The sequence below is a fragment of the Leucopleurus acutus genome, assembly GCF_964270905.1.
Source record: "Leucopleurus acutus genome assembly, chromosome: X".
Taxonomy (NCBI): domain Eukaryota; kingdom Metazoa; phylum Chordata; class Mammalia; order Artiodactyla; family Delphinidae; genus Leucopleurus; species Leucopleurus acutus.
Window position 1 is genome coordinate 128,230,419 of NC_139148.1, and position 16,194 is coordinate 128,246,612.

At 40.4% G+C, this 16,194-nt stretch overlaps 1 protein-coding gene across 1 annotated transcript in view; it reads right to left on the reverse strand.

Moving 5' to 3' along the window:
• Positions 1-16,194, reverse strand: part of CD99L2 (CD99 molecule like 2) — a 109,493-nt gene that overhangs the window by 39,730 nt on the left and 53,569 nt on the right. The window contains exons 2-4 of the mRNA XM_082865224.1: positions 12,953-13,012; positions 4,004-4,072; positions 2,867-2,941 (exon numbers count right to left, since the gene is read on the reverse strand). Of these exons, the coding sequence (XP_082721350.1) occupies positions 2,867-2,941; positions 4,004-4,072; positions 12,953-13,012 (204 nt within the window). The remainder of the gene's footprint in view (positions 1-2,866; positions 2,942-4,003; positions 4,073-12,952; positions 13,013-16,194) is intronic.

Consider the following 16,194-nt stretch of genomic DNA (forward strand, 5'->3'; position numbering starts at 1 on the left):
GCACCCTGTAGTGTATACAGAAGTAGAAATATAAGGTCGTACACATGAAACTTATATAATGTTATAAGCCAATGTTGCCTCAATAAAAACCAAATTTTAAAAAATACATGAGTTTTCTTAAAAAACAAACAAAAAAATGTTTGTGATATTATAGTACAATTTGCAACGTTACCACTGGGGAAAACTAGGTGAAGGGAATAACGGCTCTTTCTGTAGTATTTCCTACAACTACATGTAAATCTGTAATTATCTAAAAATAAATTTGTTAAAAGTAGGCAAAGGGGACATCCCTGGTGGCGCAGTGGTTAAGAATCCACCTGCCAATGCAGGGGACACGGGTTTGAGCCCTGGTCTAGGAAGATCCCACATGCTTCAGAGCAACTAAGCCCATGTGCCACAACTACTGAGCCTGCGCTCTAGAGCCCGCAAGCCACAACTACTGAAGCCCATGTGCCTAGAGCCCGTGCTCTGCAACAAGAGAAGCCACTGCAGTGAGAAGCCCATGCACTGCCATGAAGAGTAGTCCCCGCTCACCACAACTAGAGAAAGCCCACGTGCAGCAACGAAGACCCAACACAGCCAAAAATAAATAAATAAAAACAAATAAAGTACAAAAAATAAAAGTAGGCAAAGGGAAAGTTGAGAATCAAGGTTATTTTGTCAAAAAAGTTTTGACAGTTAAACATCTGGACTTCAGCAGCACAGAGAAACTTAGAAAATATAGGGTTGGACTCTTCCACTGTTGGTGGGAATGTAAACTGATACAGCCACTATGGAGAACAGTATGGAGGTTCCTTAAAAAACAGAAAATAGAACTACCATATGACCCAGCAATCCCACTACTGGGCATATACCCTGAGAAAACCATAATTCAAAAAGAGACGTGTATCCCAATGTTCATTCCAGCACTATTTACAATAGCCAGGACACAGAACCAACCTAAGTGTCCATCGACAATGAATGGATAAAGAAGATGTAGCACATATATACAATGGAATATTACTCAGCCATAAAAAGAAACGAAATTGAGTTATTTGTAGTGAGGTGGATGGACCTAGAGTCTGTCATACAGAGTGCAAGTCAGAAAGGGAAAAACAAATACAGTATGCTAACACATATATATGGAATCTAAAAAAAAAAAAAAAAAAGGTTCTGAAGAGCCTAGGGGCAGGACAGGAATAAAGACGCAGACTTTATTTAAGACGCAGAGAATGGACTTCAGGACACGGGGAGGGGGAAGGGGAAGCTGGGACGAAGTGAGAGAGTGGCATGGACTTATAAATACTACCAAATGTAAAATAGCTAGCTAGTGTGAAGCAGCCACATAGCACAGGGAGATCAGCTCGGTGCTTTGTGACCACCTACAGGGGTGGGATAGGGAGGGTGGGAGGGAGACGCAAGAGGGAGGGGATGTGGGGATATATGTATATGTATAGCTGATTCACTTTGTTATACAGCAGAAACTAACACACCATTGTAAAGCAATTATACTCCAGTAAAGATGCTAAAAAAAAAAAAAGAAAATATAGGATTGGCCCCCCCAAAAAAAAAAAACCCAAAACCCCGAACGAACTTTTTGGCCAACCCAATAAGTGAAAATTGTTTTAAACCAGCAAGTTTGTGGTAATACGTTAGGCAGCACTGGAAAACGAATATGAGCAGAAAAATTATTACTTTCATGAAAATGTGCCCTTTTAATATTCTGATAAAACAGCAAGTATGCTTAAAGCTTTTCTGTGGCACCTCAAAATACAGAGGTTGACACAGGAAAAGCATTTGCGCGACTGCATCAGTTCTAAGCAGTGCTAGCCGCTTCTCTCATACAAGATTCTTCCTTGAAGGATCCAGGAGTACGACTACGGTTATACTGACTTGAATATCTGACAGACATTTTCTTGCAAATGAATGAAGTGAGCCCTTCACTTCAAGGGAAACAACTAACGGTATTTTTGCCAATGGTAAAATTTAAGATTTCAAGCAATGCTAAGAATTTTGAAAAACTACTACTGTGAGCTTGACAGCTTCCCGATACTTAAAGACTTTTTCCAACGAGATGGGTGGTGATAGTAACATATGTGATGTTCTGAAGTAGAATGGAATGCGTCAGCACCGGGAAGGTCTGCATAAGGCAGGGCACTGACATCTTCCCAGGGACCAGTGCACGACGATGCTCCCAAACCACGACCAGTAAAAGATCCATTCAAAGGATAAGAGAGGGGGGTTCACTGGGGTCAAGGACGGAAGATTCATTCATGCGGTTTCATACTCCACACTGCACTTAACCTGTAAGAAACAACCAATGGCTGAATTTTTGTGTCGTATCAAAGAAGAATGTCCATAATTACATGAATAGTCAATTGAAATATTCCTCCATTTTCCAGCTGTATATTTATAGGAAGCCAGATTTCCTTCATATACTTCAACCATATATATATATAAGTATATATATATACTTCAACAATATATCACAACAATTGAATCTAGAAGCAGATGTGAGAGCCCAGCTCTTCCACTAGGAAAAGCATGGTCATTTACCATAAAAATATGCTATTTATCTTAACAGTTATGGCCGTATTATTTTTCATTTAAAGTTAATAAAAATATTTTAAAAATTTTTTTCAGTTTTAAGTTCAAAGATGATAAATATCGATAGACGTGACCCACACCTCAATAGAGATCCTCCATAATTTGGGGAGTCCTGAGACCAGAACGCTTGAGAACCACTGTGGTAGGGTTCTCCTGGGCCTTGAAGCGCCCCCAGCTCTGCCAGGCCAGGAGTGGCTCTGTGCGCTGTTCTAGTTAATGAGCTACACCCTGACCGGGGAGCTACAGCACTGGCCTGTGCCTTCAACCAGCTGTGACTTACCTCCTCCTCCCGCACTCGGCTTCCTGTGGCCATGATCTTGATCATCCAAGGCATCGGCCAAGTCAAATTCACTACCTTCAGTGAAGCCCCAAAACATAAAAAAAAACAGCCAACTGATTAGCAACTGGGTACAAGATTCCAAAAAACAAGTCAACATTCGTGGGCTCTGCTGATCAGCACAATCAATGAGTTAAGACAAAGAAACTTTAATTGGGGTCTGACTCCTTCTACAGACACTGATAATGGAAATACCAACAGGATGGAGCAAGTTACTGCTTTCTGCCTTTGCAATATATTTACCAATTTTCCACTACTTTATATTCCCACACATGCTTTGCTTAGGCCAGCAGTCAGACCATTTTAACAGTAAGCTCACTGATTATAGGTATTAACCCAAGATTCAAAACGAGCTGCATAGAGTCAGAAACTGGACACTCAAGAGGGAGGCTACGTGGTCACAATGCACCTCTTTGAGGCTGCAGATGTGAAGACGTGAGGGCAAACTGTGAAGCAGCACTCACTCTTCTGGGTCATGACTGTTTCTTCAGAAGAAAGGTAGCTATCCACTTCAAGGAACACGGTAGCATGCTCCTTAAGTACTGGTAACAAGTTGCCAGATGGGAGCAACGACTGCGCTCCCCACCCCAAGGCTACGTTTCTCTTTATATCAGTGAAGATATCTGAATAGTAAAATGGCCCATCTGGAGAAAAGTTAAAACAGCTCCAGGAAGGAGTCACAAAGAAGCAACAAGTTCCAAAATCCTTCAGTGAAAGATGACACTGTAAAGCAAATGCCATTTCAAAATGCTCCATCTGCCTAGAGAAAATGTTTGATGGGCTTCATAAAACCTAAACAATTATATCTTCCCTGATTTTAGAGTGTAAAATGGTTGAAAAGGGGAGGAAGTCCAAATGCATTTTTCTCTTGAAATTCTCCCAAGCAGGACTTTTCATAAAACACACAGAAGTCATAGTGACTGGTCATACTCTATTAAGTTAAACCCAGTGTTCAGATGAAGGTCTCGGTTGGCATTACACACACAGGACTTAAAACTATGGGTAGTTCAACTGGATACTATCCCAGAAGGAGCTCCACGGGGTCCCTCCTTAGTGCCCTCCTCAGAACAGCCGTGTTACCTGCAGGCTTTGCTGGAGCTCTGGTCGCTCCCGGTCTCCTGGTTGTGGTGGTGACACGGTCCCATCTCTCTAAAGGGGGAAGGGGGACAGCAAGGGGAGCACAATTAGCAACAACACACAGCAGCCCCTGCACGGCTCAGGGAAGTCACAGCATGAGCACAGCACCCCTGTCCTGGTCCTGAGGTCCCTCTGATGCCTCTGAAGAGCCACCTTGAGGATGACAAGGAGATGTAAGAGGGTTTACAGGAGACGAGTTCTGCTTGCTTTTCTTCACAGGATGGGTGGTGAGGTGGACATGAGCCCACATTTGACCTGGTGATTAGTGGAGCTGGGACTTGAGCCCAGATCTACAGGAGACGACCACATGCTTCAGGGGGTCCCAGAGCTGGAGCACAACCCGAGAGCTCCAAGCCTTGGCTGTCACCACTCTCAACCCGGCACCGTAATCACAGGTAATACTGCCCAGGGATGAAGTGACGCTATGTTCCCAGTAGAGTATGGGAGTGTCTCATCAGCTGAAAGTGGTTACAACACCAACAACATAGTGTATATAAGTGTGGTTACTGCTGTTAATACTAGGTCTTTCAGCTCAACCATATTCCTTTAAAACTGTAGACTTCTTGCACATCAATTACGTAGCATGCCACACAGGAGTTTTCCAGTAGTTTTTCTTGAACTTCAAGACTATGTTGTTAAAAAAATAAAAATAATGAAGCCTCCCAAAAAAGACTATGCTGTAACTGTTCCTACAATTAGAGGTGGAAGAAGGAAATGAAATTTAAATAATGGGAGAGGCAGAGATGAAACAGGTTTGGCTGTGTGCACAGCAACCATTCAATAATTAATCAACTACCCAGAAAAAAACAGCAAAAATAGAAATTGGTTGAAAGTAAAAGGATGGATAAAGGTATAGTATACAAATAACAACCATAAGAGAGCTGGGGGAGCTACACCATTATCAGATAAAATAGTCTTTAAGACAAAAATTGTCATAGGAGTCGAAGAGTGACATTTTATACTGGTAAAAGGATAAACCCAGCAGTAAGATATACAATTTTAAACACGTGCACCTAACCATAGAACCCCCAAAATATATGAAGCAAAATGTAACAAAACTGAAGGGAAGGATAGACAATTCAACAATAGTTGGATAGCTCAATACAATCCTTTCAATCATAAATAGAACAAAAGGGAAATACAAGATTTGAACGACACTATAAACCAACTAGATCTACCAGACATCTATAGAACGCATGCCCTCAAAACAGCAAACACATTCTACTCAATTACACATGGAACATTCTCCAAGACAGACCACATGCTAGGCTACAAAACATATCTCAATATATTTTAAAATTCTGAAATCATACAAATTGTGTGCTCCAACCACCATGGAATGAAAACAGAAATCATTAACAAAAGGGCATTTGAAAAATTTCCAGCTATATGGCAATTACACAGCACACTCCTAATAACCAATGGTTCAGGGAAGAAATCACAAGGGAAATCATAAAATACACTTGAGATGAATGAAAATAAGAATACAACATATTAAAATTTCTGTCACAGCAAAGGAAACCATTGACAAAACAAAAAGACAACCTACTGAATGGGAGAAAATATTTGCAAATGATTGATCGATAAGGCATTAACATCCAACACATACAAACAGCTCATACAACTCAACATCAAAAAAAACCAAACAACCCGATTAAAAAATGGGAAGAAGTGAACAGACATTTTTCCAAAGAGGAAATGCAGATGGCCAACAGACACATGAAAAGAGGCTCAACATCACTTATCATCAGGGAAATAAATGCCAATCAAAACCACAATGAGATATTACCTCACACCTGTCAGAATGGCTATCATCAAAAAGACCACACACAAAAAATGTTGGCAACAATGTGGAGAAAAGGGAACCCTCCTACACTGTTGGTAGGGATGTAAATTGGTCCAGCCACTGTGGAAAACAGTATGGAGGTTTCTTAAAAAAACTAAAAATAGAACTTCCATATGGCCTAACAATTGCACTCCTGGGTATATATCCAAAAAAACCCCAAAAACACTAATTCAAAAAGATACATCCACCACAATGTTCACAGCAGCATTATTTACAATTGCCAAAATATGGAAGCAATATAAGTGTCCATCAACAGATGAATGGAAAAAGAAGTGATGTGTATATATACACACACACACACAATGGAATACTACTCAGCCATAAAAAAGAATGAAGTTTTGCCATCTGCAACAACATGGAAAGACTTGGAGGGTTTTATGATAACTGAATGACAAATACTGTACTATAGCACTTATATGTGGAATCTAAAAAATACAACAAACTAGTGAACACTTAAAAAAGAAACAGACTCACAGATATAGAAAATAAACTAGTATTTACCAGTGGGGAGAAGGAAGGGGGGAGGGGCAAGATAGGGGTAGGGGACTAAGAGGTGCAAATTATTATATATAAAATGTGCTACAAGGATATACTGTACAACACAGGGAGTACAGCCAATATTCTATAATAACTATAAATGGAGTATAACCTTTAAAAATTGTGAAGCACTAAACTGTACACCTGTAACTTACAGAATATTGTACATCAACTACTATACTTCAATCTTTAAAAATGGGCAAAGGACTTAGACATTTCTCCAAAGAAAACATACAAATGGCCATCAGGTACATGAAAAGATGCTCAACATCACTAATCATCAGGGATATGCAAATCAAAACCACAATGAGACATCATCTCATACCTATTGGGATGACTACTATCAAAAAAACAAAAGATAGGGCTTCCCTGGTGGCGCAGTGGTTGAGAGTCCGCCTGCCGATGCAGGGGACACGGGTTCGTGCCCCAGTTCGGGAAGATCCCACATGCCGCAGAGCGGCTGGGCCCGTGAGCCATGGCTGCTGAGCCTGCCCGTCCGGAGCCTGTGCTCCGCAATGGGAGAGGCCACAACGTGAGAGGCCCGTGTACCGCAAAAAAAAACCAAAAAAACCCCACAAAAGATAATGTGTTGATGAGGTTGTGGAGAAAAAGGAGCCCCTTCTACACTGTCAGTGGGAATGTAAAATGGTACACCCACGATGGAAAACAGTATGGAGGTTCCTCAAAAAAATGAAAAACAGAACTATCATTTGGGGACTTCCCTGGTGGTGCAGTGGTTAAGAATCCGCCTGCCAATGCAGGGGACACGGGTTCGAGCCCTAGTCCGGGAAGATCCCACATGCTGCGGAGCAACTAGGCCCGTGCGCCACAACTACTGAACCTACGCTCTAGAGTCCATGAGCCACAACTACTGGAGCCCACGAGCCACAACTACTGGAGCCCGTGAGCCACAACTACTGGAGCCCGTGAGCCACAACTACTGGAGCCCGTGAGCCACAACTACTGAAGCACACGTGCCTAGAGCCCGTGCTCTGCAAGAGAAGCCACAGCAATGAGAAGCCTGTGCACCACAACGAAGAGTAGCCCCTGCCCTCTGCAACTAGAGAAAGCCCACGCAGCAATGAAGACCCAATGCAGCCAAAAATAAATAAATAAATAATAAGTAAACATTTAAAAAAAAACTATCATTTGATCCAGCAATCCTACTTTTGGGTATATATCCAAAAGAAATGAAATAAGGATCTCAAAGAGGTAACAACATGTCCAAGTTCACTGTAGCATTAATCTCAATAGCCACAATATGGAAACAACTCAAGTGTCCATGGATGGATGACTGGATAATGAAAACGTGGAATATACATGCAATGGAATATTATTTATCCTTAAAAAATAAGAAAATCCTGCCCTTGGGGACAACGTGGATGGACTTGGAGGACATCATGCTAAATGAAGCCAGACACAAAAGAATACTACGTGACTCTACTTTTATGAGGAATCTAAAATAGTCAAATTCATAGAGAGTAGAATGGTGATCACCAGGGGCTTGGGGGAGAGGGAAATGGAGGAGGTGTCAGTCAAAGGGTACAAAAGTCTGGGGGGAAAAAGGAAAATAAGCTGGTGAGGATGTGGAAAAATTGGAATCCTCATACACTGCTGGTAGGAGTGTAAAATGGTACAGCGACTATGGAAAAAGTTTGGCAGTTCCTCCAAAAGTTAAACACAGAATGACCATATGACCTTGTGATTCCACTCCCAGGGTATACACCCTAAAGAATTAAAAGCAGGTATTCAAACAAGAACATGTACATGCAAACAAGAACATGTACATGCATGTTCATAGCAGCATTCTTCATAATAGCCAAAAGATGGAAACAGTCAAACATCCATCAACTGATGAATAGATAAAACTGTGGTCTATCCATACAATGGAATATTACTCAGACATAAAAAGGAATGAAACACTGATACATGCTGTAAGGTGGATGAACCTCCAAAACATTATGCTATGTGAGAGAAGCCAAAGACAAAAGGTTCCACATTATATGATACTATTTATATGAGATATCTTGGAGAGATCAGTCAACTGATACAGAAAGTAGACTGATGATTGTCTGGGGCTAGGGGGAGGGAGAAATGAGAAGAAACTGCTTAATGGGTAAGGGTTCTTACTCTGGAGTAATGGAAATGTTTTAGGACTGGATAGAGGTGGTGGTTGCACCACGGTGAATGTCTTAAAATGCTACTGAATTGTTCGCTTTAAAATGGCTAATTTTATGTTACGTGAATTTTACTTCAATAGATTACTTACAAAGAGGGAAGGGTGGGAAAGGAGGGTATCAGCACAACTGCATGTGCATTCTACCACAATTCAGTTTTAGTAAAAGTATATAGGGAAGTTGAGAATACGGAAAGTCTTTCTCTTAAAATGATCATACTTCCTTCACTCTTTGTGAAGGCTTTGGGTACACGAATGCATACTTCAATGTGGAGGCCACACCAGTGGATGGATTTTTACGGTAAGGGAACCACAAGTGATAATCTGTTGTCATTACATAGTGTTTAAATCTAGATCATCAGTTTAGAGATGGTTTTATATCTATAATTTCCATTTGACTTTGCACCTATAATACGAAGAAGTATAGCTTACCTGTCTAAATAGGGCTCCTTATGTATACCTTATATTATGGCGATATGTACAGTTAGGAAAGGGAAATGACATTACTGAAACCATTATTTGTGCAACTTTCAGAAAAGCAATTGCCACTTATAGAATATTACCTTAAAATCCGTATGCTTCATGCAGTGCTTGTGTAAAACTATTTCTTTTTCCAGCTTTAAAAAGAAATCAGCTGAACGTAGATGTGAAGGGTTTACTTGGGGGACTCTGATTTCTGTTCTGTCCTTATGCTGTGCCACACCGTCTTGATCACGATAGCTTTGTGGACCTCTGCCCTACTACTCACAGTTTCTGAGGAGCCTGGTTTCTCGGAAGATCTGCAGGTGCCGGTTCAAGAGAATGCGCTCCTTACATGTCTAGGGGACCCGATGCTCTGCCACAGCCTGAGCCTGCAGTGATACAGAGCATGACCTTGGATTTGTGTACTTTTAAGATACCATTAACTACCGATTTTCTTGTTGTGAGCCTTTAAATGGGATTTATTGTCATCCATAATTGAGATGAGCAAAGTCTAGCTACTTATCAGGGAATTAGAATAGTAGGTCACCGTCATCAAAGCAAAGAGCTCCTAACATAAAGACATCTGTTCCTGTGAAGCCTTGCTCAAAATGACAAACGTAGAAAGGATTCTCTGATGCTCAGCAAATGCTGCCTGCAACACTGCACTCCTGCCCGGAGCACCTCTTTGTAAGGTGTGCCGCACCCCTGGGTGTGGCTTAACGACAGTGCCATGGCATTCGGAGAAAATCAGGGCACTCATAAGAAGCTTGATTCGGCAAAAGCAGAAGTGGGTTCCCCCTGTGAGATGATTGCACACAGAGAGAAAAAGGGAGAGATGAGGGGAGAGATGGAGGGAAGTGGGGAGTGAAGGCAGGTGAGAGGGAGGGGCAAATTCTGAAAGCAACAATGGTGAACCTTGAAAGTGTTACGCTAAGTGAAAGCAGCCAAGCTAGAAAAAAAAGGATGGCAGAGCGATGTGGTCTTGAAGGATGTCATTCAACCGAAGACACCATGTGCTGGTGGTCCTACAGGTCCCACACACACTGGCTCATGGGTGCTGATGAAGATCAGAAGAGCCAGCGCACAGTTGACAAAGGGATATAAATATTAAAAAGTCCTCCATCAGGAAATTAACAAATTTACTAGTTAGGGGTCTGTTTATACTTACTGTGTTTGTTTTGTTGTTTGGTCACGTTTGGTTTTGGAAATGTTAAACAATTGCATTAAAACCATCACTGCTAATAAATTAAGTATATTTATTTTCCTGGGAATCTAAAAGGCCACCTGCATGTATAGGACTGTGGACATGTTCAGGAAAGACCTGAAAATGCTCAAGGCTCTCACCTCACACCACACACAAAACTATAAAGCTCTTAGAAGTTCATTTTTAGGTATATGATCCATTTTGAGTTAATTTTTGTGTAATGTATGAGGCAGGGATCCAAATTCATTTTTTGCATGTGGATATCCAACTGTCTCAGCACCATTTACTGAAGACACCATTCTTCCCCCATTGAATAGTCTTGGCATCTTGGTCAAAAGTCAACTGGCCATAGATGTAATGGTTCATTTCTAGACTCTCAATTTTATTCCATTGAGCTCTATGTCTATCTTTAGGATAAGTACCACACTATCTTGATTACCGCACGTTTGTAGTAAGTTCTGAAATTTAGAAGTGTGAGTCCTCCAACTTTTTCTTCTCTTTCAAGATTGTCTTGACTATTCTGGGTTCCATGAATTTCCATATGTATTTTAGGATCTGCTTGTCTGCAAAAATTCTATCTGGAAGTTTGACGGGAATTATGTTGAATTTGTTGATCAATTTAAGCAGGTGAGCATTCCTCACGTGTGCCTGACTCTTACACCACAGACCCAGCTGCAGTAAGTCCTTCCAATGAAATCAGTCAAAGAACAATAATAATGGCTGACACTGCGCACTCACCTTGTACCGAGTCCTCTGCTGAACACTTCACAGGGGCCATCTTATCTAACCCTTACAATTATTATTAATTTATTATTATTAACCTCATGCAACAGGTGAGGAAACTGAGGTGCAAAGAAGTCAGATAACTCACCCAAGGTTACAGTTAATAAGTGGCAGAGGCAGGGTTCAGACACAGGCAGTCTAACTCCAGAGCCCGTGCCTTTGTCAGTCCTGAATATACAAAGAGACCTCTCAAACTCATTAAAAAAAAAAAAAGACAAGCAACCTGGCAGAAAATGGGGAAAGGATATGAACAGACAATTCACCAAGAGGAAAATGCCACTGGCAAAAAAATATATGATTTTTTTATCCATCATACTGGTAAAATGTTTTTGATTGGTGAAATCTGGCGATGGTACGGGTCTGGGGGAAAAACATACTCTTGTAACAGCATCAGTGGGAGTACACAATGGCACATGCATTTTCGAAACAATTTGTCAAAATCTATTAAAATATAAAATACATATACCCTTTGGCCTGATAGTTGGACACAAAGGAAACAGACAAGAATGTTCACTGTAGTCCCATTTGTAATTGTGCAAAACAGAAACAAACCACGTGCCTGCCAGTAAGAAGTGGTATCACTGGCCGTGGCCAAAGCCACGCCACTGGAATGCCAGCTCCATGAAGCATACGTTTGTGAATGAGATATAGGTATAAAAATATAGATATATGGATAATATAGTGTGTTGAATAGTGGCCCCCAAAATATATAGCCAAGTCCTAAGCTCCAGAACTTATGAATGTGACCTTATTTGGAAAAAGGGTCTTTGCAGATGTAATTAAGTAAAGATCTTGAGATGAGTTCATTCAAGATTATCCAGATGGGCTCTAAAACCAACAAAAAGTGTCCTTATAAGAGACTGAAGAGGAGAAGGCACACACACAAGGAGAAGGCCAAGTGAAGACGGAGGCAGAGACTGGAGCCATGCAGCTGCAAGCCGAGGGCCACCTAGAGCCGCCAGAAGCTAGGCTAGGCAAGGAAGCATTCTTCCCCTCGAGCCTTCAAGCCGGCGTATGGTCCTACCGACACCTTGATTTTGGACTTCTGGCCTCAAGAACTGTGAGTGAATAAATTTCTGTGGTTTTAGGCCACCCAGTCTGTGGTTCTTTGTTACAGCTGCCTGTAAGAAAGGAAACTAACATAGATAGCTATATTCACTCAGGTCTTCAATACATATTCCATTTTTTTAAAAGTTGTGAAATACATATAACTGAAATGAAAAAAAGCCCTACACATGTTATGTAAAACAAAATCACCGAATAATCTATGAGTGTAGATGTTCACAACAGCAGAGAAAACTAGTTGGGACCAGCATATCTTAAACTGACTTAGGCAGCTCCCTCTTGGGATGGGAGTGGGTGTTGTAGGATGGGGAGGGATCAATGGAAATATCAACTTTACTTTCTAAGCATTCATGCATTTTTTTTAAAAGAATGGTTTAAATTTTTTCTCAAAAAAATATAAAGAGAAACTGATGACAAAGCTTAGCATTTGAGAGATTACCTGTAGATACGGTCCTAAGACTACCTGTTATAAAAAGATCTAAAAGGAGAAACAAATCCTTTATTCATTTCCAAGTATCTTTTTCTGAGCTAGAAAAAGATAGTCCTTGGAGGCCACTGCTGAGGTGTCACACCAGTAAAGGCTGTGACTTGAGCCAGAGAAAATCCTGTATCAGTTATTGCACATTTTTGGTATTCTCCACAAAGGAAACAAAGGATTTTAAATATTCAGATTTTCTTTAAATAATGCAATTTATGATAAACATGTTCCATCGGATCAGGTGAAATACAGGCCATCTGTTTTCCCTGAATGTGTATTCTGAATGGGTAGTGCGTATTAAGCATCATTATTTGCTTTTAATAGTTTGATTTACTACTCACGCTTCACTGAGGAAGTTTCTTCCAATGCATCCTCCAGACTGAAACCAACGTCCCCAGATCCTAAAAATTAAAAAAAAAAAAAAGATTTTTGAATGTAACTATCTTTGCAAAACACAAAATAATACTGAAATACTCTCGTAACGGTCACTTCCCTTTAGACAGTGTCCTGAAGATACTACTGCCACAAAAGGAAATCAGTTGAAACCACCCAAAGATATATTGAATGTTATCCTTCGACAAGCAACCTATTGCTACCAAAACAACAACAACAAAACAAACAGTCTTCAGTCTACTTGAAGGCTGAAGGCTCAACTGTATGAAACATGAAGTACAATCATTTTAAAAGACTTTATAGTATGACTTTTGCAACAGGGAGTATCAGAGCCCCAAAACTCCATTGATAATGGGCAAGTTCTTTCACCCCATCCCGGCTCTCACATAAAGGCTGCTCTGCATTTTGGCAACCCAGGGCACCTTCCCCCCGATCCCAGCAACTACACCTAGACTAGTATCTCTGACTAATTACACATAACTAAAAAGGCACTGGGGAAGAGTTTTTCACAAGAGAATTTGTCCTCAGAAGTGGACCCATCTGCCCAACCCTGACTGCTATTGAACTTGACAGCTTTCATTCCCTCTAGATGGGCACGTAGTTTCCCACCGGGGTATATACATTAACTCTCAAGCAAACCACTATGCGTGTATACTGAAGTTGAACAAATAAGTAAGTGGACAGTGGATTATAGAAGCCAGGTTTCTCACTGTTGGAGAGGGAGGTTACAGATAAGAAGAGAAGGCTAGAATGACCCATGTGATAGTGGATCAGAGTTGGAGACCTCAGTATGAACCACATTTAGCTTAATATATATACAGATGGTTACATACAGAAATATTCATAAACATGTGTATATACATGGGCTAGTATGCAGATATATATTCCCTTGCTCTGTCAGGTGCAAAGACCTAGAAGCAACAACACCCCAGTAGCAATGAACACACCGAGCACCCAGATCTTGGTTTCTAAATACCATTCTCCAATAAATGGAACCAGAGCTCCTTGGAGAAATGGCTGATTCTAGAATTGGGGCAGGAAATATCTAGATGAGTTTGGAGCATCTTACAGTGCTAGGAAGTACTTTAAAGTATATTGATATTGGTTGGTATATGTCAAAGGACCACAGGACTGACTGAAAGAGTTCTCAATGGCTAAAGGTGGAACAATTTTAAGCAGCAAAATAAAGTGGTATTGGATTATGACCCTAAGTATAAATTTCCATGAGTCCAGGCTGATATAAATAATTGAACAAAAACATAAAAAGGAGAGAATAGAAGAATTCAAATTAATTTATGTAGATATCTCTCCTCTCCATAAGTGTTGACTTCCTTCCAAGATTACAGTATGAGAAGGTGGGGAGAAACCAGTGGAGAAACCTGACAAACACTACATCAGCCAGGCGATCAAGGTTAACTTTAACAGTGATGAGTCATATTGATACTATATTCCCTTGATATGATGTGATGAGAAGGGCACTATACCTGTGTGGTCTTCCTCTCAAGGAAGTGTAACTCTATAACCCCAGTATAATCACAAGGAAAACATCAGAGAAATTCCAGTTGAGGGGCATCCGACAAAATACCTGACTAATACTCCTCAAAACTGTCAAGGCTGTCAAAAACAAAGTTGGAGAAACTGGCATAGCCTGAAGAGCCTACGGAGATGTAATGATGGAAAGTCATGTGGTACCCTTGATTGGATCCTAGAACAAAAAAAATGACTTTAAGTAAAAACTAAGGAAGTATGAATAGAGTATGGACTTTAGTTAATAATAGTGTATCAATGTTGGTTCATTAATTGTGACAAACGTATCATGCTAATATAAAATGTTAATAATGAGGGAAACTGGGTGTAGAGCACATTAGAACTCTTTGCACTAGTTTTGCATTGTAAATCTAAAACTGTTCTTAAAAAGTTTATTTTTAAAAATACATTTTATATAGCAAAAAAAAAGGTAATCACTAAAAGAAGAGTTATAGGATATATAACCTCTAACTTATTCAAGAAAAAAAAAAGAAAGGTCAACACCAACAACTAAAATTCAATCCAACAAAAGTCACCAAACAGAAAAAAGAAACAAAAACATGTTAAATAGAAAACATGGACTTTAACATAAGAATATGTACAATCATATCAGTAAAAAGTGAGTGTAAATAGAATAAATCTCCTATCAAAAGATAAATGGGGACTTCCCTGGTGGCGCAGCAGTTAAGAATCCGCCTGCCAATGCAGGAGACACGGTTCAAGCCCTGGTCCAGGAAGATCCCCCATGCCGCGGAGCAACTAAGCCTGTGCGCCACAACTACTGAGCCTGCGCTCTAGAGCCCACGAGCCACAACTACTGAGCCCGTGCGTCACAACTACTGAAGCCCGCGCACCTAGAGTCCATGTTCTGCAACAAGAGAAACCCCACAATGAGAAGCCCGTGCACCGCAATGAAGAGTAGCCTGCACACCAAAATGACGAGTAGCCCCTGCTTGCCACAACTAGAGAAAGCCCGCGCAGGGCAAAGAAGACCCAACGTGGCCAAATAAATTTTTTTTAAAAGATAAATGGGATAAAAAATTACTATATGCTGTTGACAAAATATACACCTAAAACAAAACATATATATATAAACAAACATATATAAACATATATATGTGTATATAAAATAGAGAAATATATCAGGCAAATGCTAACAGGAAGGAAACAATATTAATATAAGACAAAGATAAAATTTAAGACCCAAACCTCTAAACAGGAAAAGAGCAATATTTTATGGGAATAAAGCATATAATCCACCAATAAAATAAAAGTCTTGCACTTAATAACCTAGCTTCTAAAGTAGACTTTTGCTTCTTGCTATGATGAAATGATTGGTATTAGATTAGCTTTCCCATCATAAACAACCATAAAATAGACAAAACACAAAGCAACAGCTTTCAGCATTGAATAAGCACTGAGAGACCACAGTCCCTGAGATCAGGGAAATCATGACCACTAAATGCAACAGGTGTTCCAGGATTGGATCCTGAACCTATAAAGATCATCATTGGGACAATCTGTGAAATCCGAATGAGGTCTGTGGACTAGATGGTAATACTGGATCACTGTCAATTTCCTGATCTTGATGGACGTACTCTGGTTGTGGAGGAGGGTGTCCTTGTTTTTAAGAAATGCACACTGAAGTATCAAGAGGTAATGG